The 25,468-nt window shown below is 39.2% G+C and overlaps 1 protein-coding gene across 1 annotated transcript in view; it reads right to left on the minus strand.

Moving 5' to 3' along the window:
* The window catches only part of Frk (fyn related Src family tyrosine kinase), a 104,661-nt gene that overhangs the window by 20,927 nt on the left and 58,266 nt on the right, over positions 1 to 25,468 (minus strand). Inside the window, exons 3-4 of the mRNA XM_050137992.1 lie at positions 1,626 to 1,789; positions 368 to 536 (exon numbers count right to left, since the gene is read on the minus strand). Coding sequence (XP_049993949.1) covers positions 368 to 536; positions 1,626 to 1,789 — 333 coding nt within the window. The remainder of the gene's footprint in view (positions 1 to 367; positions 537 to 1,625; positions 1,790 to 25,468) is intronic.

Genomic DNA, 25,468 nt, shown 5'->3' on the forward strand with positions numbered 1-25,468 from the left:
AGGCTTGTCTATGAATTTTCAAAACTATGCCAAAGGCAATCTTGATTACTCTCCCTGTAAGATTGCCTCAGAACTTAGGCTAAATTAGCTCTACAATAATAAGTAAATAGCATATAACTGAGTTATTGTGGTGTATCTCCCATTAGACAGAAATCAAAATACACAGCCATTGCTCAGAGGACCTGAGTTTGGTTCCCAGAACCTATATTTGGTGACTCTCAGCTGCTTGTAACTCTAATTCCAGGAGATCTGACACCCACTTCAGGCCTCCAACAATACTCCACGTGCGTGTGCACACAAACACACACACACACACACACACACACACACATCAGTGTATGCCATTTACTCTTTGATGTTCTCATACCTGGTTTTAATGTTTTTACAGCCACTGGAGTGGTATTATTCCACAGGCCTTCCCAAACTTCTCCAAACTGGCCAGATCCCAGTCGCTTCAGAAGCTGTATGGAGTTGCGGTCTATCTCCCAATGGTCCACAGTTTTATACGACAAATCAAAAGGAGTCGGGACCTGTATCTGTTTCAGAGGATAATAAGAATACTTGTCAAAATAAAAGATATGGGACTGACTTAAAGGGTAAAGAGACTTCTCACGCAAGTGTGATGACATGAGCTTGACTTGAATGCCTGTAGAGGTCTAAGGAGAGAAATGGCTACACACAACTGTCTTCTGACCGCTGTAGGCACACTATCGTACTTAAGTGTGTGTGTGTGTGTGCGTGTGTGTGCGCACACACACACGCTCACACACACACACACACAAATGCACCAAATATAGAGAACATTTGGATTGAAAACTATAGCTTTGGTTTTGGAATTTTAAAGAAAAATACTGATTCTAAAAACAAAACAAGATAAATTAAAATCTGTACTGTTGAATCTTTAAACCAATCCTCTCTCCTATCCTACAGCCCTATGTCTATCCACCTCATCAGCAACCAGTTTCCTCCTCACAGGTGTCTGCACTAACTTCCCTCTGCCTCCTGCCTCACTGGAGCCTCTCAGTAGGAAGCTGAGCTAGAAATGCCGCCGCCCTCACGTGACTTTCCTGCACACTTGGCTGCAGTACTCATTATATACCTCAAATCTTTTTGCAAAATGGAATCATCACTTTTCAAATCCATTTTTATCATTTCCTTTTTCCCATTCACTCATTTACTTTAGTTAATAAGTAATTTTTGGGCTCAGACTAGGCACCATTCAGGAAATAAAACTGGCAAGGCCTTGGAACACTGATGGTTTCTGGGTAGTCACAGGAACACTGTGAATAGTAAAACTCACTGTCAGGCTTACAGAATGCATTATACATGTCTCTATTACAACTAGCAAAGGCTATCTAACAAAAGGGCATGAAACAAGTAAAGATAGTAAATGAATTGGCATGTCTTCCTGTAAAGTAAACAAACAAATTTCCTTTAAAAAATGAGGATGGATTAATAAAAAAAAAATTGAGGATGACTCACGGACCATAATTTCCTTGTTCCTGCTCTAAAGGAATCAAATGACTATTTTTTATGAACTGACAGCAAAGGACAAATGCTTGAATGTCTGAGAGGAAGATGCTAACTTTAAAGCTACATAATGAGCTTAGCTAAAATAATTTTACCTTTAAGCATGGTTTTTCCAGCTTGACACACAGGCCATCGCTTGTTGTGGTGTAGTAGTTCACAAATTCATTCAAGGTTGAAAAGATTTTCCTTCTGGTAAGGAAATAGCCACCTTCATCCAGCCTTCTGATTCTGTAGTGTTTTACAACATTTTCATCTAAAACTGGAACACAAAGCAAACTCTGTCAACAAAGGTATCGCCCTGCCCAAACCATTTTGCAGCCATTTACCAATGTATGGAAAGAAATTTCCACAAAACAGTATCTTTCAACTTCATCACAGAAAATATGAAATTTACAAATGACACACACCCAAAATTTGTGGTAGGGACATAGGAGCACTCAGAGATCAGACTGAAGGAGAAAGAGGGCAAAAACTAAAGAGTGAGATTAACCCTAAACCATTCCAATCTTGGAAGGCTGGCACACATCCCTGAGGGAAGCCATAAAATTAGGTCTGTCATTCTAGCCACAGAAGGAAGAAAATTCCAATCTAGCTCAGAAATCATAACATCCAGAAGATGTGTTTTCTATACAAGGTGTGTAGAAAAGCTCAACTCATCCTGGTCTTTTGTCCCCAGGAAATCTCATAATGGGAAGGCCGAAATAGAGTAGAATGAGTCTTTGGTATAATGTCTTACAATGTGATAAGGAACTCCACAGTGCTACTTGGTGTATAGCCATGCTTCACTGCGGACTGATAGCAGAAAGTCCCAGAACAATGCACAAGAGCGGTTCCACCAAGCCTAAAATGTGAATTATGTGTGCAACTCTCCAGCAGTCTTGTTTTATCAATGGGCCAATCCTACCATCTGCAACAATGAACTGCATTGCTTTCTGATAATCTGAGTTGCAAGGAAAGCATTGTTCTCTTGTTGACCACTACCCACTGTCTCTTGCTAACAGCACTCCTGTGTTCCCCAGGAAGTCCCTGCTCCTGGGGATCATGAGATGCAGAAAGAACCCAAGCCCATCCTGAGCTTGGGAATGCCAAGTCAGAGAGAGCTATCAAGAAGTTTCAATTCTGGAGCATATAAAGGAGCCCAGTGGTGTGGGAGGTCCTTCTGTCTGTGTGTTGCTTTTATTAGTTAATGAATAAAGAAACTGACTTGGCCTTTTGTTAGGGCAGAATTTAGGTAGGTGGGGAAGACTGAACTGAATGCTGGGAGGAAGAAGGCAGAGTCAGAGCCACTATGGAGCTGCTGCCAGAGTAAGACATGCTGAATCTTTGCTGGTAAGCCTCTGCCACAGATTAATACAGATTAATAGAAATGGATTAAATTAATATAAGAGTTAACCAATAAGAAGCTAGAGCTAATGGGTCAAGAAGTGTTTTAATGAATATGGTTTCAGTGTGATTATTTTGGTTCTGGGCAGCCAGGACAAACAAGTGACCATCCTCCTACAGCCCAGAAAGGCAAGAGGGGTTTTGCGGTTACCATTTTTCTGGAATTGTTTATGTTTTATTTTTGCTATAGAGGTTTTGAACTATTGATATAATTTGTATGTCCATCAGGAAGGAAGCTGACCTGAAAGGAGACACCACCCAGTGGAAAGCAGTGTTGACTGAGCAAGTCAATCTTTGTCCTTGCAGTCAGCCACGCATGGCTTTTCAACCACAAAGTTAGGTCACTTCGGACTGAAATTAATTTGAGTCAGGTTTTCTGCAATTGTGTTCAAAACATTGACAGATACAATTGCTTCTTCCTTGCACTTAAGAAGGGTGTTGACAACCATTGAGGAGAGAAACACATAGCTTTCCTGAGTTTCTTCTAAGTACAGAAGCTAGGCTTTGAATAAATAATCAAGTAGGAGCAAAGTTCTCATGATAGGACAGAAGGCATGGAGGCATGCAGTGCCTAGAAGATTTGTTCAGAAAACAATTGGCTCACACAAGATCACCTTTCAGTTCAAATGTTTAAATTCAAACATAACAAATGTTGTCAAGGAGGTGATATATCTTCTCAGACACACTGATGAAAGTAGAATTTTTACAGCCATTTTGGAAACTGCTACTATCTAAGAAAAGCAACCATAGTTATAATTAACTTCTAAGCATCATATCAATAAAAATGTGAATGTTTGGAACTAAAAAACATCATTTTGAGTATCACCTAGACCCAGAAAGACAATAACACATATACTCACTCATAAGTGGTTTTTAAACATAAAGCAAAAAAAAAAAGCCCACAAATCACATTTCCAGAGAACATAGACAACAATGAGGACTCTAATAGAGACATACATAGATCTAATCTATATGGGAAGTAGAAAAAGACAAGATCTCCTGAGTAAATTGGGATCATGGGGACCTTGGAAGAGGGCTGAGGGGGAAGGGAGAGGCAAAGAAGGGAGCAGAGAAAAATGTAGAGCTCAATAAAAAATAAAAAAAAATGTGGATGTTCTCACCCAAGCATGTGTATAAAAATTTTCTTGGTGCATCAAGAAGCAGCATTTGCTGCTTCTGCAGGACCAGTATTCAGTTCCCAGCAGCCCAAGTGGGCAGCTCACAACTGCTTCTAACAGCAGCTCCAGGGGTCCAATGCCTTCACCTACACCCGTGTGCATACACACACACATACACATAACTAAAAGTAACAAAAATAAATATTTTTAAAAGAGCCTATATCTCAAAATAATCCAAACAGCCTTCAACCAATAATAGAAATAACTAAAAAAAAATGCTCATTTTCCCAATGGAATACATACAAATTTATAATTAAAGAAATAAGAACTATATATTCAATATAAGCAAATATCACAAACATAAAAAGTATGGTTCCATCCTGAAAAAGTCTAAAAACATGGAAAATCCCTGAAGGAGAAGTCAGAGTGGAAAATGTAGGACAGCAAATTCCATCCTATGACGTGGTGTTGGTAACATAGATTTATTCTCTCTGACAAACTGATTTATTATTAATTATGTAATTTTATTATGTGTATCACACATTAATTTAAATGAAGTTAAGAAATGGTTATCTGTGCCTGTTCACATTCAAATACTCCAAACTACTGTGTTCTGGGCATGCTAAAATATCAAAGTCTGGAAATTTCACATAACAATGACCTAACTTTAACCTTAGATATAAAATTTCTCAGCAAAGTGCTTAGAGAACATTAATGTTATACAAATTAACTTTGTGGTAAACAATGAGGGAAGCTGGTTACAAAACATCCTCCTTGGTCACTGAAGGAGCCGTATGGAGTGTAGGGTCTTCGTTATCAGCCAAAATTAGCAGAGGGACAATGACATAAAATGAAACTATATGAACACAATACTAGAGCTGAAGCTAACCCCTCCTGTACTACCATTACCGGCAGTGATGTCACCAACACAGTGGACCAGCTCAACTGACAGAGATGTCACCAACATGCAGGTCAGCACAACTGACAGAGATGTCACCAATACAGCAGACCAGAGCAAATGACAGAGATGTCACTAGTACAGCAGGTCAGCACAACTGACAGAGATGTCACCAATGCAACAGGTCAGCACAACTGACAGTGATGTCACCAACACAGCAGGTCATCACAACAGACAGTGATGTCACCAACACAACAGGTCAGCGCAACTGATGCTTGTTCATATGTCTTCCATTTTTTTCTTAACACACTTAAATTTGCATTCAGCAAGAACTGCATGGCTGAGTCCCTATGTAAAACCCTGGAGAGTCTCTCTGCTCACTTTTATTTGTCATAAAGTTCTACTTTCTACTTAAACACAGTTTTCATTCCTTGATGTCCATCTGTCTCCCCTCCCACCTCACAGGTCTGCTTCAGGCTGAAAGGCAAGTGGAGTGGGAGTGGCTGCATTTCTCTTATTCTAGTTGGAGCGTCTTTCTCCTCCACCTTCTCTGGGAGCTCAAATGGTCAGGTTGCAGGGGGTGGAGAAGGAGAGAGTAAAGGAGGACCCTGGGTACCGCATCAAGGATGATGGGCTTCACAGTTGACCCAGTGGCTCATTCCTTGAACCATTCTCCTATGTCCTCTGAATGTCACTCCCCTTCATGCTATCTCACTGCAGCAGAAGGGCAGGCATTCCTTAGGCATCCCAGAGTCCATAGGCTCTCAGTTTCTATCTTTGATCATCTCCTGAATGTGACCATTCATCTCTCAGGAAAATCCTATTTAGATGGAATTCCAAATTTCCTCCAGACCTATGGGCCCTGGAACCTTTATTCATGGAAGAGGATCATTTGTGTTTCTAAGGGAGTATTCTCAATGAATGAGGTGGTGCTTGTCTTAACAACTAACTGTTGGGGGGGGCAGTAATGACACAAGGCACTTCTAACCATGGGAACAGCCTGCGTTCACTTCTCAGCCTGTATTGGGAACCTGTGTTAGGAACTGCCAACTGTGCAGAACATGGAGAAGTTTCAGAGTAGCCTTTCGGAAGATCTGCCAATTGGTTTGGGATCTCCGTGTTCTCTGGAAAGAAAGGAAGAATGTATAAGGTACCCCTAGCTATCCCCACAGCTAACGTGCCCTCATCAAATCTCTGGGTACCATTTTTCAAGCCAAAGGGCCCAAGAGCAGCAGTACCCATCTTTGTCTTAGTCAATCCCTTTGTGAGGTCTGACTGGGAGTCTGACTTTTAAATTTTACTTCTAAATTATCTGACAGCTTGTCAAAAATTCCATTATAAGAACATTCACTGAGTCACTCACTAGGGTAAGTTCTATTTTACATCATGGGGTGTCTCCCTCACAGGCCTATCAGGTAGATTTCACTGTAAGCCATGAATAAAAGCACAGCTAAAATTCAGATTTGGGACCTTGACCCAAAGATCCAATATATTTGAATAGTAGGAGGTTTCTCAACCTTCCAACGGCAGTGATATTTTAATACAGTTCTTCGTGTTGTGATCCCCAACCATATAATTATTTCATTGCTACTTTATAACTTTAATTATCCTACTGCTATGAATTATAATGCAAATATCTGATATACACGGTATTTGCTATGTGACTCCCCGTAGAGGTCATGACCTACACATCGAGAACCACTGCTCCCATGCAGTACTCACCAGGCCTGTCCCTGCTTAGATTCCAAGATCAGACAAGATCAGGTACATTCAGGGTAGTATGGCCATAGACATTTCTCAGAAAACTAGGAAACAACCTACCTCAAGACCAGCAATACCACTTTTCGTTATGTACCCAAAGGATGCTCAATCATACCACAAGGATATGTGCTCAACTATGTTCATAGCAGCATTGTTTGTCATAGCTAGAACCTGGCAACAATCTAAATGCCTCTCAAACAAAAAAAAATGGATAAAGAATATTTGGTATATTTATACAATGGAGTTCTACACAGCAGAAAAATAATGATATCTTGAGATTTGCGGGCAAATGGGTGGATCTAGAAAACGACATATTGAGTGAGGTAACCGAGACCCAGAAAAACAAAAATCATATGTACTCACTCATAAGTGGCTTTTAGACATAAACCAAAAAAAAAAAAAAAACCTAACCAGCCTACAATTCACAATTGATGTGGGAGTGATTTCTTATTAATAAAGAAACTGTCTAGGCCCATTTGATAGGCCAACCCTTAGGTAGGCAGAGTAAACAAAACAGAATGCTGGGAGAAAGAAGCTGAGTCAGGGAGTCACCATGATTCTCCCACTCCAGACAGAGGCAGGTTAAGATCTTTCCTGGTAAGCCAGCTCGTGGAGCTACACAAATAATTAGAAATGGGTTAGATCGATATGTAAGAGTTAGCCAATAAGAAACTGGAACTTATGGGCCAGGCAGTGTTTAAAAGAATACAGTTCCATGTAATTATTTCAGGTAAAGCTAGCCATGCAGGCGGCCGGATGCTGGGGAAGCAGCCTTGCCGCTCCTATCACTACACACAATCCCAGAGAATCTAGACAACAAAGAGAACCCTAAGAGAGATATACATAGATCTAATCTACATGGGAAATAGAAAAAGACAAGATCCCCAGAATAAATTGGGAGCATGAGAATTATGGAAGAGGCTAGAAAATAAAGGGGAGGAAGGGAGGAAAGTGTAAAAAGATATATAGCTCAATAAAATTAATTTTTTAAAGAAAAAAGAGAGCCGCTGCTCTACTCCTATAGGTTTCAAATAGAAGATACAATTATCTAAGTCCATGATAATGAAAAGGCATCATCTGAATTTGGAGAAACTTGCCTTCAATTCTTTTTATTAAAATACAAAAGGAAAGTGCACAATTAGCTCTCTTAAAAGGAATATCAGTATATTAATTTACAATTTTTAAGTGTATATTATACACCCTTATACCCTGATCTGTCAAATTACCAGTGCTACTGACTGACTCTTGGGTCAAAGTTAATTGTCCTGTATCATTGTCTATGAGTAGAAAGCTTTTAATACCATGGAGAGCTTAGCTCATAATAGATTCCTGTATCTGGATTAAAAGGCTAACAAAAAAAAATCGAAAAGAGTTGTAAACAATACCACGTCAGTCCCAGTTCATTTCTCCACAGTGTAATAAAAAAATATCAGAAGTGGAAGTAAAATATAAAGTATAGCTGCAATTTATAGAACTTATTGGCCTGCAAATTTAAGCTTTGCCATCTATCAAAAAGGAAAGCACATCAATTATAGCTATGATGCCTAGCAAATCAACAGATCTGTGGCTGGAAATGATGAAAAGCAATTCTTTTAATTTCCACTTTTAAGCAAGATGGACCATCTCATGGCCCCAAATTGAAGTGGACTATGTGTACATTAAACGCAAATTTATAGATTTCTCTTTAACGGGCCACAAAAGATCGAAAGGTTTCCAAGCAAGAAATTTAAATCAATAGATAAATAAAGACTTCAAATACTCTATTTTATTTTCTCAATCAAGGATGAAAATCACCATGATTGATACAGTTGAAACAATTTCTATTGATTATAAAGAGAGCCTAAGAAAATATTTGCCGGATTATTGTTAATACAGGTTTGAACTCTTAGCTAACATAACCAAATACTAATATTTGTTAGTACAGGTTTGAACTCTTAACTAACATAACCAGATACTAATATATGGCGATACATAAGCACAATAAGAATAATTTTATTTCATCTTATAAATCATCACTTCAAAAGAAGGGAGATCCAGATTAAAATTCAGTACACAAGCAAAATGCATGCCAGTCCCTCTGGTCCTTGATGTCATCAACACTGAATTAAACATAGACTTTAGAGACCTCCAGGCTCCCAGATGTCTCTGCATTCATCTTCAAATCTTTCTGAGGCCGGTTGCTTTCTCTCCCTGGATATGTGCTTTTTTTTTTTTGTTTTTTAGTAGTCTTTTTGTGTAACCTAATTCATATCTTAAACTTCTTGAACTCGAATGCCTTTTCCTATGAATGGCCTGACTGATATCTCTCGCTCTAGACTCCATTTAAACCCCTCAGCAAGCCTGTCCTGCACACTCAGCCTCCTGGCTTGTGTCTGATAACCTGTGTAAACGCAGTGCTTTGTATCCCAGGAAAGGCGTTCCCTTACGGGCAAAGTCTGTGCTGTGCATCTCACCTAGCAAAGCTTGAGACGGAGTGACGACTCAAATAAACATTTCTGAAATGAACAAGGTCATCAACCTGTGAATCTAAAGTGAAATATAAGTGACCGAGAGGTCTGATGCAAGCTTAAATGGAAAAGCACACAAATACTTTCAGAATATGAGAAAACTTTCCTAGAATCTTAATATGTGTGCATGGATGTGTGTTGTCTGTCTGTGTGTGCAGATGCATTGGCCAATGTGTGCACATTGGCGTATCTTCCTCTTTCCCTCTCTATCTTATTTTTTGAGACAGTGTTGCTGAATATTAATTGAAGATGTGTTAGGTTTGTTTATGCTGCGGAATATTTTTTAATGATGCAAAGATGTGTTACATTCTTTTTTTCTGCATTTAACTCTGTGAAACTGTGTTACTTTGCCATCCTAAACACCTGATGGCCTAATAAAGAGCTGAATGGCCAATAGCAAGGCTGGAGAAATGATAGTTGGAGCTGGAAAGCAGAGAGAATAAATATAAGGAGATGAAGAAGGAGCAAGAGAGATCATGCAGTGAGAAAAGAAGATGCCAGTCACCCAGCCATACAGTCAGTCACAAAGTAAGAGTGAAAGTAAATTACTGAAGTAAGAAAAGGGAAAGCACGAAGGCAAAGGGTAGGTGAGATAACTTAAGCTAAGAAAAGCTGACTAGAAATAAGTCAAGCTAAGGTTGGGCATTTATAAGAAAGAATAGGATTTTGTGAATGATTTATTTAGGAGCTGGGTGGTGGGGTCCTCAAAAAAGACAAGAGTAAAGAATGAAACAAACAACTTGATGTCTCTCACTGAGCCTGGAGTTTGTTGTTTCTGTTACACTGACCCAAGAGGAGGAGGTATCTCCCTGTGTGTATCCTGCTCCACCCAGAACACACACACACACACACACACACACACACACACACACACACACACACTGGGTGGGGACCAGATGTACACTGCCATCCCTGAGTTTTACATTAGTGCTAAGCATTGGAAACCCGACCTTCATACCCGTGCAGGGATCACTTTCCAGGCTGCACTGGGACATTTTTCCAGCCCCGAAATCTTATTTTTAAAAGGAAAGAAAACAGACTAATAAAATACCACTAAAAGAAATTTATATTCAAGACAACATCTAATTTCTGGGTTTTTGAAAATCGGTGATGATATATAGTTATTCCTCTATTTTGAGGCAACATGGGCCATGTGACAACTAAGTGTGAACCTTAATTCAATCTGAGCAAAACTGAAATACATATGCTATTTAAAATTCAGGCTACAGACATTGTAGCAGGGAAATTCAGTACGTTTTAGTCAGAATAAAGTCACTTTTGATATTATATCATATATTCATATTCATGAGTAGTCAAATTAAATTAAGTATATATAACTGATTTCTATAAGTAATTTCAATTTGCTAGAGTTCCAAAACTTACTAAATTTCATTCTAAATGACCATGAATCAGGGGTTTTGGAAATAATGAGAAATTAATTTTATATTTCTTTTGTTTTCTATGATTTGTCTCATGGAATCTACTGTACTCTCAGGTCTGGTGCCTATAAGTGGAGAACCATACTTGTGCCATTTTCAGTGTGAGTTGCCGTGGGTTCAAAAAATTAAGCACTCTAATAGGTGAACTGAGGAAGATATAAATAAGGCCAACTATAAAGTATAATGGAACCATCCATCAAAAAGTCAGTAGCATCATGATGGAGCAAAATGATTACAGATCCTGTGTTTACCGCTTTGCTGTCATCCGTGCTACTAGACCTAGGGGGAATGTGCACCTGTTAACTGATTAATCTACCAGAACATGTCTAAGAATTGGGGCCCACTGATGTATGAGAGGTACATGTATGAAAAGTATAGTGCAGGTTTAGTGACTGCTTAAAATGTTCTGTGTCTTTACCTTGCTACTGTGTGGATCACACCACAGACTGACCAGCTGCCCCCTTCCCCCTCAGAGCACCTGACTCAGGTGTGTGGGGTATCCCTGTGATCAAGATCTTTGTCATAACCAGGTTCATTTATGTGCAGTTGTTGACAGGTCCAGCTCCATTCTGCCCTAGCAGTGTGGTCTTGTTTTACCCAGTCACAAACAGAAAACAAGAGTGGTCTCATTTTAAAGGAATGTTTGGGGTCGAATAACTTAAAACTTAAAAGAAAAATCTGCCCCATCTCCACCACACAGGTAACATGGTATTCAAATGTATCAAATAAATATGAAAGCCAAGATATTCCAAAACTAGGTTTTTTTAAAAGATAGAAGCTCCAGAAATGAACTTTGAAGCAGAACATAGAAAGAGTTAGGGGCACAAAGACATCTTGTCATTTCAGCGAAAAATACCAGCGTAGAAAGCTGTTTGCTGTTTTATAGATAAACGAATGGGTGACTGAGCAAATTCTTATTTTTCAGCCCGTCTTCTGGCATCATGTGGGTGCAGCCTTATCCCTTCTGATGATAATAATCAGTTCCCACACTGAGTAAAACAATATGACTTCCTCGACTGAGCAGAGGATTGAAAATCAAGAACTCTCTGCCCTAATCTCATTCTGCCAATGATTTGTTCTCTGACCTTAGGCAAAGAATTTCATTTCAGTTTCCTTATCTATAAAATGAGAATAATGATCTTATCTCTATACCCCCACAGGGCTAGTTCTGGTGTCATTGTTCACAAAGAATGACAGATATTTGCAATGTGCAATATATGGGTACTGTATTACAGTATCAGTAATATTAAATCGCCTTGTCAACATATGAGAGACACTTCTCGAGTCACGTTTTCTATCCTTTGCACAAGGATAGCTGCAAAACACAGTGGCTACCAAAACGATTTTGTGGAAAGAAAAATGCTATTAATTCAAGGAGAAAGAATCCTGCACTTAGAAACTGTTTATTTAATTTGACTACCGAAGGCTTGTCTATGAATTTTCAAAACTATGCCAAAGGCAATCTTGATTACTCTCCCTGTAAGATTGCCTCAGAACTTAGGCTAAATTAGCTCTACAATAATAAGTAAATAGCATATAACTGAGTTATTGTGGTGTATCTCCCATTAGACAGAAATCAAAATACACAGCCATTGCTCAGAGGACCTGAGTTTGGTTCCCAGAACCTATATTTGGTGACTCTCAGCTGCTTGTAACTCTAATTCCAGGAGATCTGACACCCACTTCAGGCCTCCAACAATACTCCACGTGCGTGTGCACACAAACACACACACACACACACACACACACACACATAGATCAAAATAAATCTAAAAATAAAAATCACATTCATTATATAGTGAATCCTTACTCTACAGAAAAGAGGGCTTGGGAGTGGAAAAATATATTTGTCTTAAAATATTAAGTGGGATCATGTAAAATAATTGTTCTCTCTTTTTGGGAAAAAAACTTATCGACCAAGACTGAATAGGATAATGACAACAAGACTGTATTATGAATGTAACTTACTAGGTCCCCAAAACACACCTGTGCTAGGAATTCTCAGAATGGACTTTAATTCCGAAGTTGTCTGGTTCATCTGATAGACTGAGTTAGGTGACGATTGATTTTAAAAGCATCTGCATGAGCTGACCCAGAAAAGCCTGCTAAGAATGCTCTTTAAGGAAACAGGTGGTCACTCAGATATTCAGGGACCCTCCAGGATTATTCCGGTCTATGGCCTTGCCTAGGTTGCTACTGATCTTCAGAGCCAGTGACCTAGTCAATTATATGGCCAATGACCAGAGCAATCAAGCTCAGCTTCCTTTTCAAGATTGTGTAGCACAGAAATCATGATCCTGAGTCAACTCAGCTGTTCAAATGCTTATTGAACATGTTGAGCCATATTCTCGAGGCCCCTGTAGACCAACCCCCTAAGAGAAACAGTCCAATTTCCAGCATTTAATTTTCTGGTTCCTCGATTTAGCTGACTCTTCTACTTTAGAAGAGAATGCTAGTTTTATTGTTTGTATATCTTGTGTCTAAAATAAATGAGTATCTTTTTAATTACCAATGTATAATTTTAATATTCACTATTTAAGGTAATTTTAATGAAACTTATCTATTGCATAAAATGTCACACGACAGTAGCCTTTGTTGTGTCTGGTATGGCAATGAAACCCTCTACAAAGCAATGTGATTCTTTATTTCTCTTGGGATTCTGACACTTCACTTGGTATTATATCTGCAATAAATCACCAGATATTAACATTCTTGCATTATATCACCCAGTTTCCTGCAGAAACTCTTTCACTAGGTTAAGATGTGATAGGACATAATAGCGGGTGCTTCTCCTTTTCAAAGCTTACCCTAAGGAAATGGTTCAAATATTGATATGCTTTTATGCAGTTATGTCTCTGCCTTGTTTTAAAAAGGGTCAAAGTTTTACATCTCAGAATAAAGCAAAATTTAAAATAAATGCATGGGGGCATAATATCTCTGTTGGTAAAGTACTTGCCTAGCAAGCATAAGCCCTGGGTTCAATCTCTATCACTGCCCCCAAGATGAATAAAGAAATAAAGAGCATAATATTCCAGTTATTAAAATAAATATGTAGGTGAAGGAAATGGGACAAACAAAAAGAAAATGCCAAGATGACTCTGGGAAGAAAGTTGGTGTGGTACCTTCAGTGGTCCATCCACATCCTTTAGTGGCCCATCCACATCCTTCAGTGGCCCCATCCACATCATCTTTCAGTGGCCTATCTACATCCTTCAGGGGCACATTCACATCTTTCAGTGGCCCATCCACATCCTTCAGTGGTCCATCCACCTCCTGCAGGAGCCCATCCACATCTTTCAGTGGCCCATCCTCATCATTCAGTGGCCCATCCACATCCTGCAGTGGCCCATCCACATGTTTTAAGGGCCCATCTATATCTTTCAGTGGCCCATCCACATTCTTCAGTACCCCCCATCCACATTCTTCACCTTCCAGTGGCCCATACACATCTTTCAGTAGCCCCCATCCACATCCTTCAGTGCCCCATCTACATCCTTCACGGGCCCATTCCACATCCTTCAGTGGCCCCATCCATTCGTGAAATCTGGACCAGAGATCTCACTTTGCTCCTTTCATGCAGATTACACTAAAGGCAAAAACTCATCAGCTACATGATTCCCTAAAGTCTTAATAAACCATTAATCCAAAAGACAGACAGAGAGAGAATGAGCTAAATATTTCTGATATTAAAATGAGAAATCAATTTCTAGTGCAGATCTCATAAAGCAAACATGAAAAATATGACAATCAATAACATCATTAAAGATACCCTTAATAGTAAGTACAGCGACACACTGCAGAGGAAGTTCTTATAAATTCTATTATTGTGGACTATTTTGAAACCTGAAATCCAATAAAAGCATGTGTATGGGAAACCGAAACAACAGTTAATCACCCCAAAGAGGAAAAGTAATATGAACGAGAATGTTCACTGCATCATTTTATAGGACTAGATGGTTGTGAAATTGTAGTAAGTCTGGGAATTGAGACTTAGCTATAGAAACTGAGTAACTGTAAAAGATATAGCAGGGGGGAAGATATCTATGTACTGTAATAAGTGAAATAAATGGGGTATACAATTAAGAGAAGATCATAATTACAAACATAAGGATACAGCTGGCAGCTCACATGTTCCAGAACCTCTCTACTGCTGAAGGAATCCAGCTGAGGTTTCTTGCGGAAATCATAATTGCGTATGGACAAAGATGATTAAATTTGCCAACATGAAGATTACCCTTTGATTGACAAATTCGTGGGTGTTTTAGTACATCTGTTTTTCATGTCAGCTATAATAACAGTACACAGCCTTTAAAATAAGAACATACACACAATGCTTCTAGACTCTTGTTTTTTTTTTCTTTTTTAGAGACACAATGTAAAAATTCATCGCCTAAAGCCAGTATCTATGTCTATTATTGTCTAGTGTGGCATATAATGTTCTTTACAGAAAGAAACAATGGATCCATTTTTCTTTTACAATTAAAGTCATAATCCATTTTCTCTTTTAAAAGCACAATATGTTTCCCTTTTCATCTCATCTCCCAGAGAACCCTGGCTAAACTGATTTCTAAATTCTTATAAATATCTCCCGTTGGAGACTCAACAAGAGCCAGGTCTTGTTTCTTCTCCATTGATTTTGTTTATATTTATCTGTATTTTAAACTGTTAAAGAACTATAGCTTAAATTTATACTCTTTGGTAAGTCCTTGCACAAGTTAAATGATAAACAATTAAATGGCACAGTACACTTACTAATGTCAGGAAGAATTTCTTCTATACCACAGTGTGCATCATCGTGCTCAACAAATGGTTTTCTAATGAAACAACTGCCTGGTGATTGATTAGCTATACAAGTTTTAAAATTCTAGCATTCTATTAGAGATGAGACATTGAGAAACAGAACATAAAATGGGAAATAAATTTTTATTGAGTTAGTGGATTTTTAAATTTTTAATAGTGGAGGAAATGTCTAGATGTGTAAAGTAATGCCCAAATGTCTAAAGGAAAGTGTCAGTTGTTTGCAGGGCTGGGATCCAAGTCTACCCTACAGCATCGTCTACAAAGGTCAGCACAGGAAACAAAACCCACCAACCGTCTACCACCCATGTCCTGAGTGAAGAAACTGCAGTAATGTAGGAACTTCCAGGCAGTGTGTTACATGTTTCGCAGCTCTCGGAGTGATTTCAGGTCTCCCCCGGAAAGCTCAGAAAACCTTCCCCATGATGAGGAACTCAGGCTAACTCTTATTCTCCTTTAGAACTCAAATTTTATTGTTACTTATTTCCTCTTTCCTCGCCATGTTTCAGTTAAACAGAATGAAAATAAAAATGTTGAGGGAAACGCAATCAATGAATAGTAAGAAGAATACTTGATCTCATTAATAAATGTTCTATCTTTCAGGGTTTTGATATGAAAAGTCCCCCAGCAACTCGTATTATCACTACTGATTGGGAGGAGCAGTGTACAGAGCTGGAGACACTGGGTGGTAACTGATCATGAGGGCACAGACATCATCAGTGGATGATGGTAAGCTATTCGGAGGAGGTAGTTGGATGGAGTGAGTCACCAAAGGTCAGACTTTGAAGGGTGTGTTCTGGCCCAGTCTGCTCCTGCCATTCTCTCTGATTCCTGAGGGCCAGGATGAGACCAGCTTTTCTCTCTCTTGTCCTTGGACCCCATGTGCTGCCTCACCACTTCTGGCCTGAAAACTTTGACACCAGGAGCCAAAACAAGCCTGCCATCCATTGTGCTGTTTTTCTTGTGTGTTTTCTCACAGCAGGAGAGCTAAGGCAATTTCTTTTCAAAGGACTCATTTGGTCACATTAGCTCATTCACTTTCACACTAGACTATTGCCCCATTCTATCTTCCAACCTTGATTTTTCTATAGTAAAGATAACTGCTGCTAATTTCCTAATTATACATCTTTATTTCTAAAAGCATATATGTAAGACATTATTTATTATGGACCTTTTGGGACATAGAGTCAAGCCGAAGGAAGGCTCTGGGGCCCTTGAAAGATGCACTGGCTCCTGACCTATTCAGGGATCTCTTCGTTTCCCAGATGCTGTAATGTGGGCGGCTTTGCCCTAGCACATGCTCCCCACAGTAATGCTCTGGCTTGTACAGGGCCCGAAAACAATATGAACTAAACATCCACGATGAAAACACGTGAAACCATGAGGCAAAACAAACCTTACCTCTTTTAAGTTGATCTTTTTCTATTGTTTTATGGCAAAGACAGAAAAAGAATTCATACAGACAGTAAATAACTTGTTTCTGAATCCAGAGCAGATAAATTTTAATTTCTGTAAGTTTGGTTTAAAACCAGACAGGAAGACGCTGACACCCACAACCTTAATCTGCACTATTTTGCCCTCTTGGGAATGGTAAGGATTTTAACTTGCTCTCTCCTGGCACGACTCCAAGCTCAAAACAAGTATGAGTACTGCTTGAGAATCAGATGATGCCCAGGTGAGGTGGTGTTTACCCTTATTTCCAGCACTCAAGAGGCAGAGGTAGGCGATTTACCTACCTCTTTGAGTTTGAGGCCAGCCTGCTCCTACACAGTGAATTCCAAGATAGTTAGGGCTATACAGTGAAACTCTGTCTTGAAAATTAAAAAAAGAAGGAGGAGGAGGAGATGGTGATAACGTCCATTTCTACAACTGGTAAAAATGTTTGTTTCCTAAAGGAAACAAAGGGGTATCAACTGAGCACTCTTTGAAACACTGCAACCATTTAATTCCAGGATTCTACTCTTTGTTTAACATCTTCCACCGCTGAAAAGCAGCCTTCATTCATCTTCTGTATTCTTTCCCAGAGCTCAAATAAAGCAGGTAAATGTTTAATGCAAAGGAAACAATCAGCTAAAGAGACAGCCTATAGAATGGGAAAAATTCCTGCCAACTGCACGTCTGACAGGGAATTAATATTGAGAGTACATAAAAAAACTGAACACCAAGTAAGCACATAATCCAGCCAATAAATGGACTAGTGAAATGTAAAAATAGCTCTCAAAGGATGGAATACAATATTTTCATGCCAATAAGCATGAAAAAAAAGTATTCAACCTTAAGCAGCCATCAGGAAAATAGAAATTAAAACTGTATTGAGATTTAATTTCAGCCACTCAGAATAGCTATCATTAAAAAAAAATAAGAACACATTAGTGAGCACAGAGGTAAAAGGCCACGTGCGATGCTGGTAGTAATGTCAACTAGACCAGCCACTGGGGAGAGAAGGCATGCAAATGGGACTATCACATGACCAAAAGCAACACTACTGGGTGATTTACCATAATGACAGCAAGTCAGCATATCACAGAAATATCTGTACATTGATGCTTACTACAATTCTATTTCAGTTACACAGTCAGTCTATGTGTCCGCCAATGAGAAAAGGGTAAACAAGATGGGTTGTGTTCCATAATAGAGTTTTATTGAGTCAAAAAGAAGAATGAGGTTGTGTTGGAGTCAGGAAAACAGAAGCAATTCTACATTGTTTTGGTGGGTGAATGAGTCAGACTTGGGAAGGCAAATGTCACAGGTCTTTCTCACTGGTGGTTCAGGATTTTATAAGATACATAAAACTTTGTGTGTACACAAAGCATGAAAGCAGAAATTAAAAAGTCTAGAGACATGAAGGCAACTGACCAGAGAGAGGAGAGAGCAAACCAGGACAGCGGTATGGATAGGAATGTGGTCAACGTAGTTTATATACTTGTATGAAAACATCCTTTCAAATCCATTCTGGGGCCAGTGACTCTGTACCAACAAAAATTAATTCGTATTTTCTTTTTTTTCTTTTCTTTTGGGGAAGGGGGTTGAGACATGGTTTCTCTGTGTAGCTCTAGCTGTCCTAGAACTCATTTTGTAGACGAGACTATCTCCCACAAAGATCCACCTGCCTCCGCCTCCTGGGTGCTGGAATCTAAGGCATGCGCCACCACCTCCCAGCAAATCAGATTTTCTTATTCTCTAAGTTTCGTCTTACCTGGATTTCCTCACAATCATTCTAAAAACTATACATTCAAGCTAGAGACATAGGGATGAAGGCTGAAGCTAAAGGCATGGGATCATCTTTGACTCCTGTCTCTTCCAGACCTTTTAAATCCGTAGGCACTCTGTTCCCTCAATCTGTCTTTCCCCCTCTCACAGTCTTGCTGAGGGCTCATCAGGACTTTGTCCCTGACTGAATCTGACAAAAGCAAGTTGTTTCCAGCCTCGTTGCACATCTTTCATCATCAACACAGTTGTCTTTCCAAATGCAAATATTAACTATTTGCTCTTGTCCACAATGCTCAAGTGCTTCCCCATTGCTTGAAGTTGAGACCCTCCCCCTAACAGTAGTCTCTCCTGTGCTCTCCCTTCAAGGTTTAAATGCTTACTCAAAATTCCAGAAGATAGTGTTCTATGTAGTCTCCCTGTTCATATACATAAACTATTAGCTACAATTAGAATATCTTTTATTTATACATTATGTATTAACTAACTTTTCAAGGTGAAGCTCAGGTATCTCTTTCTTCCTTAAGTTCCCTAGTTGGCCTAAGTTAACAGAGTGGCTCCCTTGACTTTGAGTCTTCCACTACACACCGGCCTCTAGGACCTAAAGGCTAGGCATTCCACAGTGTTGCTGTTATGTATTTTCACTGTACCTGTCCTGAAAGGCTCTGAGTCATTGGATTGCAAAAATCCTGTCTTCATTGCTTTATTGGCCCAGTACGAACACAGAACTCTCTCATCGTTACCACAATCAGTGTTTATTGGACTTTTACTATACATCTAACTTAGTGCTATGAGCTTTATGTAAGTGCTCTCAATCAGCCCAGATGTGGAAAGACAAAGCTAAATTGGCTTTAAGGATGTGCTCAAGGTCACTCAGCAATTAAGTGCCAGACGTGAAACTTAAATCCAGGTAGGTTCAGATTGGTTGATGTCTTAATCCTTGTACCTTAGACCAATCAGATCTTGAAAAAATTCTTCTGGCTCAGATTCACAAAGACCAGGATTACAGGGGAGGGCACCACACCTAGGAACTTAAATCAGGCTCTAAACTTGGGTACTCTTTTACACTGTTTTTTCCCCCAAAGTTACTGCAACTGCCTAATATAACAAACCTTCCAAGATATCTAAATAGCATTTAAAAAATCAATCAAATTAAACTGAATATTGATGGAGTTTAAGTTACTTTATAAATTTGACATACTAAGTAAACAAACGAGTTCTTAACCCAATTGAGAACTAGATATGTGCAGAAATGATGAACTGATAAGAGACCCAAGTGACTTCTTATATTTATTATTATTTGTTGCCTGCAGTTCCAGTGGGAAGACCATAGACCTGTAATCTTGCTCCAACTCAGACAAAGTCTAAGTAGCTAAATCCCCAAAAGCTGCTGACTCGTTCTTCAAACCACATGGCCAGCATCCAATCCTACTGTGAATGCACCAAAGACCAACAATGAGTCTACTTTTTGAAGAACGTTTTAATGTGTTGACTCTGACTCAGGGTAATTTAGAGATCCTCGGAGAGATCACTCTGATACTTGGTAAACTCATGTATTGGGATCTGTGAACAGAAACTACTTGGTGATGATGAGGAATTCACCTGGCTTTGTATGCCTCTTCTTTATAAGGCAGTTTGGGGGTAAAGACAATCTTGGGCTCGGTCTCCAGAGCTGGGGTGGAAACCACCTCTCCATAAGCTTGTGAAGCACTTTATTCATGTCCTCCAACTTCCATTTCCTCCTCGCTAAAGCTAAAGATTCTCTGCAGGGCCATTGTGACCATTATAATAAAGACACAAATTGGACCATGTTTCTGTGCATAATGGCCACTGTATTGCTTCCAAAACCCCAGGCAGCTGACCCCACTCAGGCTGCCCGGTCAGTGGGCCCTCAAGTTGCTTCTCTTCAAGACCCCTCCAGGAAAGGGGACCGGGGGTAGAAGTGAAACACTGATAAAACAGACATTGCTACTTGCTACTCTGTTCATATTTGAAGAACAACTGATGGAATTCCTCACATTACAACCAAAAAATGCATTTCTGCATCTTTTGTATTTTACCACGGAATATATGTCATAGAAAGCTCTGAATTCAACTACCTGGCTATGTATACCACTGAGATTCTTGCCTTTCCAGCAGCGTGGCTGTGGACAGGCCACTTCCGTCTCTCTATCCCTCGGTTTCTCCATCTGTGAATTGGTAACGAAGTGCGCTTCCCAGAGCTGTGAAGGCTAACGGTGTTCACACATGAAATATTAAAGATGTGTCTGCCACGTGGTAACTCCCATATAGCTCACTAGCGTGAAAGGCAAGGCAGGGGAAACCCAGCTGAGTCTGTAACAGCCTTCCCCTTCCAACCAGGAAGATTTGATCACACACTTCTGCTTTCCAGTTTCTTCCAGATTCCCAATGTAATGAAGCAATCTCCATTTCTCCTCCAGCTCAGTATTATGATGTAGAGAAAAATACCTTCCTTGACTCGGATGATTTGCTTCCTGAGCTAAAAGCCCCGAGGAACTCAACAAATAAGGAGGTGTCTCTCCTACACGCACAAGCCTCTTCTGTTTATTGTGCATGTCACCTCTGTTGCCAACTAGGAAGTAAGCTCATGAGTCAGGGACGGTCTCACTTTCCATTGTTGCTCAACCCTCTTAATGCTTAGAGGGACACGAAAAGCTTTCAACAAATATTTGAAGAATGAAGCACAAGTTCTTTAAGACCTAAATCATCTCTTCACTCGGGATGACTTACAGCGCAGCTACAGAAAATGCCTCTCACTGGAATTACCTAAAAATGGAAGTATAATTTTGCCTATTTATTCTTCTGTAATGCTTTTGCCTTCTCCGTGTTTTAGCTTTCATAAACTGGTTTTTTTTATGACCATCTGCAGGTGGTAAGAAGATAGCTCTGCAAGGAGCAGGGGCTGAATAGAAGCCCCTACCCTGCTAAACAACGAGGGAAGTAAATTTAGTCTGTCAGGAATAGGCTTTTAAGGCAACCAAAGGATTTCTAAGAGCCTAGTTCCTGTGCCAAAAACTCTGATAGATGAATGCAAATCACGTTCTTAAAACGCATTAGGAATTACTTCCTGATTGATGGGATGTTAATAAATAGCTATAAATTATCTGATATGCATGTATCACTTTAAATACACCATTTAAAATTAGAACTATTATATTGTTGAATTGGATTGTTTTTATTGTGTTCCCTTTTGACATAATGAACATATGTTGCATAACAATCACGATCTAGACACTAAACGCCATGAGAAAATTTAAACTTTGGTCAGTCTTTTGAGATGAATAAAAGCAGCATTGCTCCCAACCAGGTGTGTTTTCATTTACAGCATAAGTTTGTAGAAATATTTTTCAAATAACACTAGGTAATTTTAACCTTCCTATAAACTACTGGGTCAGGAAGACTGAACATATAAATAAAACACTTTGAGTAGATGCCTGTCTTTGTGGTTGAGATGTGTTTCTTGCAAACAGCAGAATAAAACACTTAATAAGAAAACATCCATGCATGAGTATAGGCGGCAGTTTATGAACGACACTAGGGGTGGCTTTTTTTTGTAGCTATACCATGGAAGAAAATGGCACTAAATTTGGTAATCAGTCACACAAAAAGAGATAAAAGTGGTAAGAGATTTGTGGGAAAGGGAAAAGAGTGGAATGGATAGAGTGATAGAGTTGAAAATAGTATACATACTTGTGAAAATTAAATGAAAATTAATTATTTTCAATGTCATCTGGGAATCTTATTACAATAGAGGTTCAGTAGCTTTTTTAATTTTGACAATTCTCTGTGTTTGTCAACTATCAGCGTGGCTATGTTTTCTCATTCTAAGAATAATGATAGCATTGCAGGGGTCGGTGTTAAAAATAAAATAATAAAATGTTTCCGTTTTCCATCTTCATAGCATGGTATTTCCTGACGCACCACAAGAGGGAGTATGTGGTCAAAATTCGGCCAATGGCAGTTTCAGAGGGGGAGATGAGGAAGTTTGCAGAGTTTGGGAATTTTGTTGTCTTTCTATTTCTTCCTTTTCTTTTCTTTTTTCTTCCTTTTTTCTTTTTAATGAGGACTTCTCATTCGTAGACTGCATACAGATTAGTGGTGTAACTGGACAGCGTGCGGTTGTCATCTCTGCTTTGGCTGCTTGTTTTTCTCTTTGCCTCTGTCCGTCATTCACTGCTCAAAACTTAGATCCTCCAACTTTTCACCAACGCGAGATCATTAAGCTTACAATGAGATGCAGGTATCCAAACTAAGGAGACTGTTCGTTTCAATTTCCTCTTGTTGTTGACAAGTATAGGCCACACTGAACTCATCACGGCCACATTTATAATATGCATAATATAATATCTTTGTAGTTATATAAATGTGTGGATGGTAATGGATAAACAATATTCTGATCTATATTTTCTTTTTTGAGGGTTCAAAATGGTTGAAGAAATCAGTTTTCCATTCTCAGTTTAATGAGTCTGATACATATTTCAATAGTAAGGAAGTTCTTAGGAATGAACATCATCTAAACAGAAAAATAACTTTTGTTTTTGTTTTGATTTAGGGAATTTTGCTTTTGTTTTTTTTTTTCTTTTAAGACAGAGACTCTTTACAGACACCCTGCTGTCCTGAAACTCACTATGGCCTCAGACTCAAAGATCTGTCTGCCTAGTGCTATGTGCTTTGTTCAGAGAAAGTAAAAACATTGTGAAAACCAGACTAGAAAGTTTAATCACAGTAGAGGGTGTAACTCTGACAGGAATCACAGGATAATTTGAGGTCACATGATGGATTACCCTAGAACTGTAAATACTTCTACAAAGGTGCAGCATCCTTATCAATCAGAGGATGGATGGAAATGCAAACGAAAACTACTGTGGGATTACACCCCCACGCTTGTCAGAATGGCTATAATCCGGAAAAGAGCCAAAGCAAACGCTGGTGAACCCTTACTCGATGTTGCTGGGAGTGTGAACTAATGCAGCTATTGTGGGAATCAGTCTGGAGGTCTGTCAAAAAATGAAGAGTAGAGTTACTCTATGACAAGTGATGCCACTCTAGAGCACTGAGAGGGCCCAGTTCCACCACGGAGATGCTTGCACATCCATGTTTATTGTGGCTTTATTCACAATAGCCAGTAAATAGAACCAGCCTAGACACCCCTAAACCGATGAGCAAATAAAGAAAATGTCATTTTTAACAGTGGTATTTTATTCAGCTGTAAAGAAAAGTGAAACTTGGAGAGACATGGATGGATATGAAATTATTCTGTGTAGCAAGGTGATTCAAACGCAGATCCATAAAAAATCACATGTTCTTGCTCACAGGCAAACTCTAACATACAGTGTTCATACTCATGTGTATAACTGGGGTGTGAGCATAGGCTGTGAAATGAGGGGGGACAGAGGTGGCAGGGGTGCAAAGCAGAGCTGTCGAAATAGAGACATGAAGGGGAAGAGCCGGCAAAGCACTGGGGTGGGTTGGTGAGATGAAGAGCAGGGGCGTGAGAATCAACACGAACAAACTTTGTTTTGAAATGCTAGCACAGGGCTGGAGATATGACTCAGCATTTAAGAGCACTGGCTATTGTCCCAGAGGACCTGGGTTCAATTCCCAGCACCCACATAGCAGTTCACAACTGTCTGTCAACTCCAGTTTCAGAGGATCCAATACCCTTACAGAGACACCAATGCACATCACATAAACACAAAACTGCTAGAATGAAACCTGATATTGTCTATGCTTGTTCAAAAGTAAAAAACAACACAGTCATAATGAAAAAAAAAAAAAAAACCAAGTGTGAGATGTATTGCTTTCAGTGAGGCCATGAAAGGCAAGCTAAGTAGGATTGTGTGTGGCTGTAAAGTGGGGATATTAAAGGCCTCATTGGGGTCCTAGACAAGACTTAATAATGCTAGACAACATTCATAATGTTCTGTTGTATCCAAAGCAAGTAAAGAACTTAAGAAAGCATTTGACGATATCAGGGTATGCATGCTATCATAGATGACGTCATTCCATCACTCTAAAAACCCCGGAGTTTAATCAAAGCTTGCAGCCATGAGGAACCCTAAAGCTAAAGGGGGAAGAAACAGATACACGCAGATAGACACAGAAATGGGACAGGCAACTGTGTCAATGTCAACAGCTGGAGAACGAAGGTAAAACTATGCTGTTTATCAACTTTATTAATAAAATTGAGCTGAAGAGTTATGTTTTTGAAATCAGAATTTATAACATTATAGTGATCCTTTCCTTATTTAATGGTGTAAAGGAGAATTCTGATTTTTTAATCTTTTGATATTATTTTTCTCCTGGATTTTCATGATTTTTTTTTACTTATTTTTGATATAAAGTATTTGGAAAAGGTATCATATACAGAGAGATTTTCACATATTTTACATGAAATAGACATTTCTCCCTGAAGACTAGGATTTTAGGCAGTGGGGTTTAAATGCTAGGGAACTTTTTCTTCTGTTACCTACTTAGGATCACATCTAAGACTCTAACAACTTCCGGAGATACGCCTGCACTTAGGTGACATCTGTCCTCACGGCTTCCATCTGCTTCCTTCGCTTTCCTCTGAGCTCTTCAAGGAGACACTTTACTCAGCAAATGCTAACCACAGGGGCAATTTTCTGTCTGTCATCGACCATCATTTCCTGGTCTTTCTAGGCCTTGTTACATAGAAGTTTCGCATTCTTGTATCCCAGGATTTCCAATCGAATGCTTTCAAATTTTTCTTCTTCTCCTTTTAGTAAATATTTTCTCTGTACCTTTACATCGTTACTCACCATCTCATATGCTACTATTTTTCTT

This window comes from Alexandromys fortis, unplaced genomic scaffold (genome assembly GCF_014885135.2).
Source record: "Alexandromys fortis isolate MF-2015 unplaced genomic scaffold, M_Fortis_MF-2015_v1.1 scaffold_14, whole genome shotgun sequence".
Classification (NCBI taxonomy): domain Eukaryota; kingdom Metazoa; phylum Chordata; class Mammalia; order Rodentia; family Cricetidae; genus Alexandromys; species Alexandromys fortis.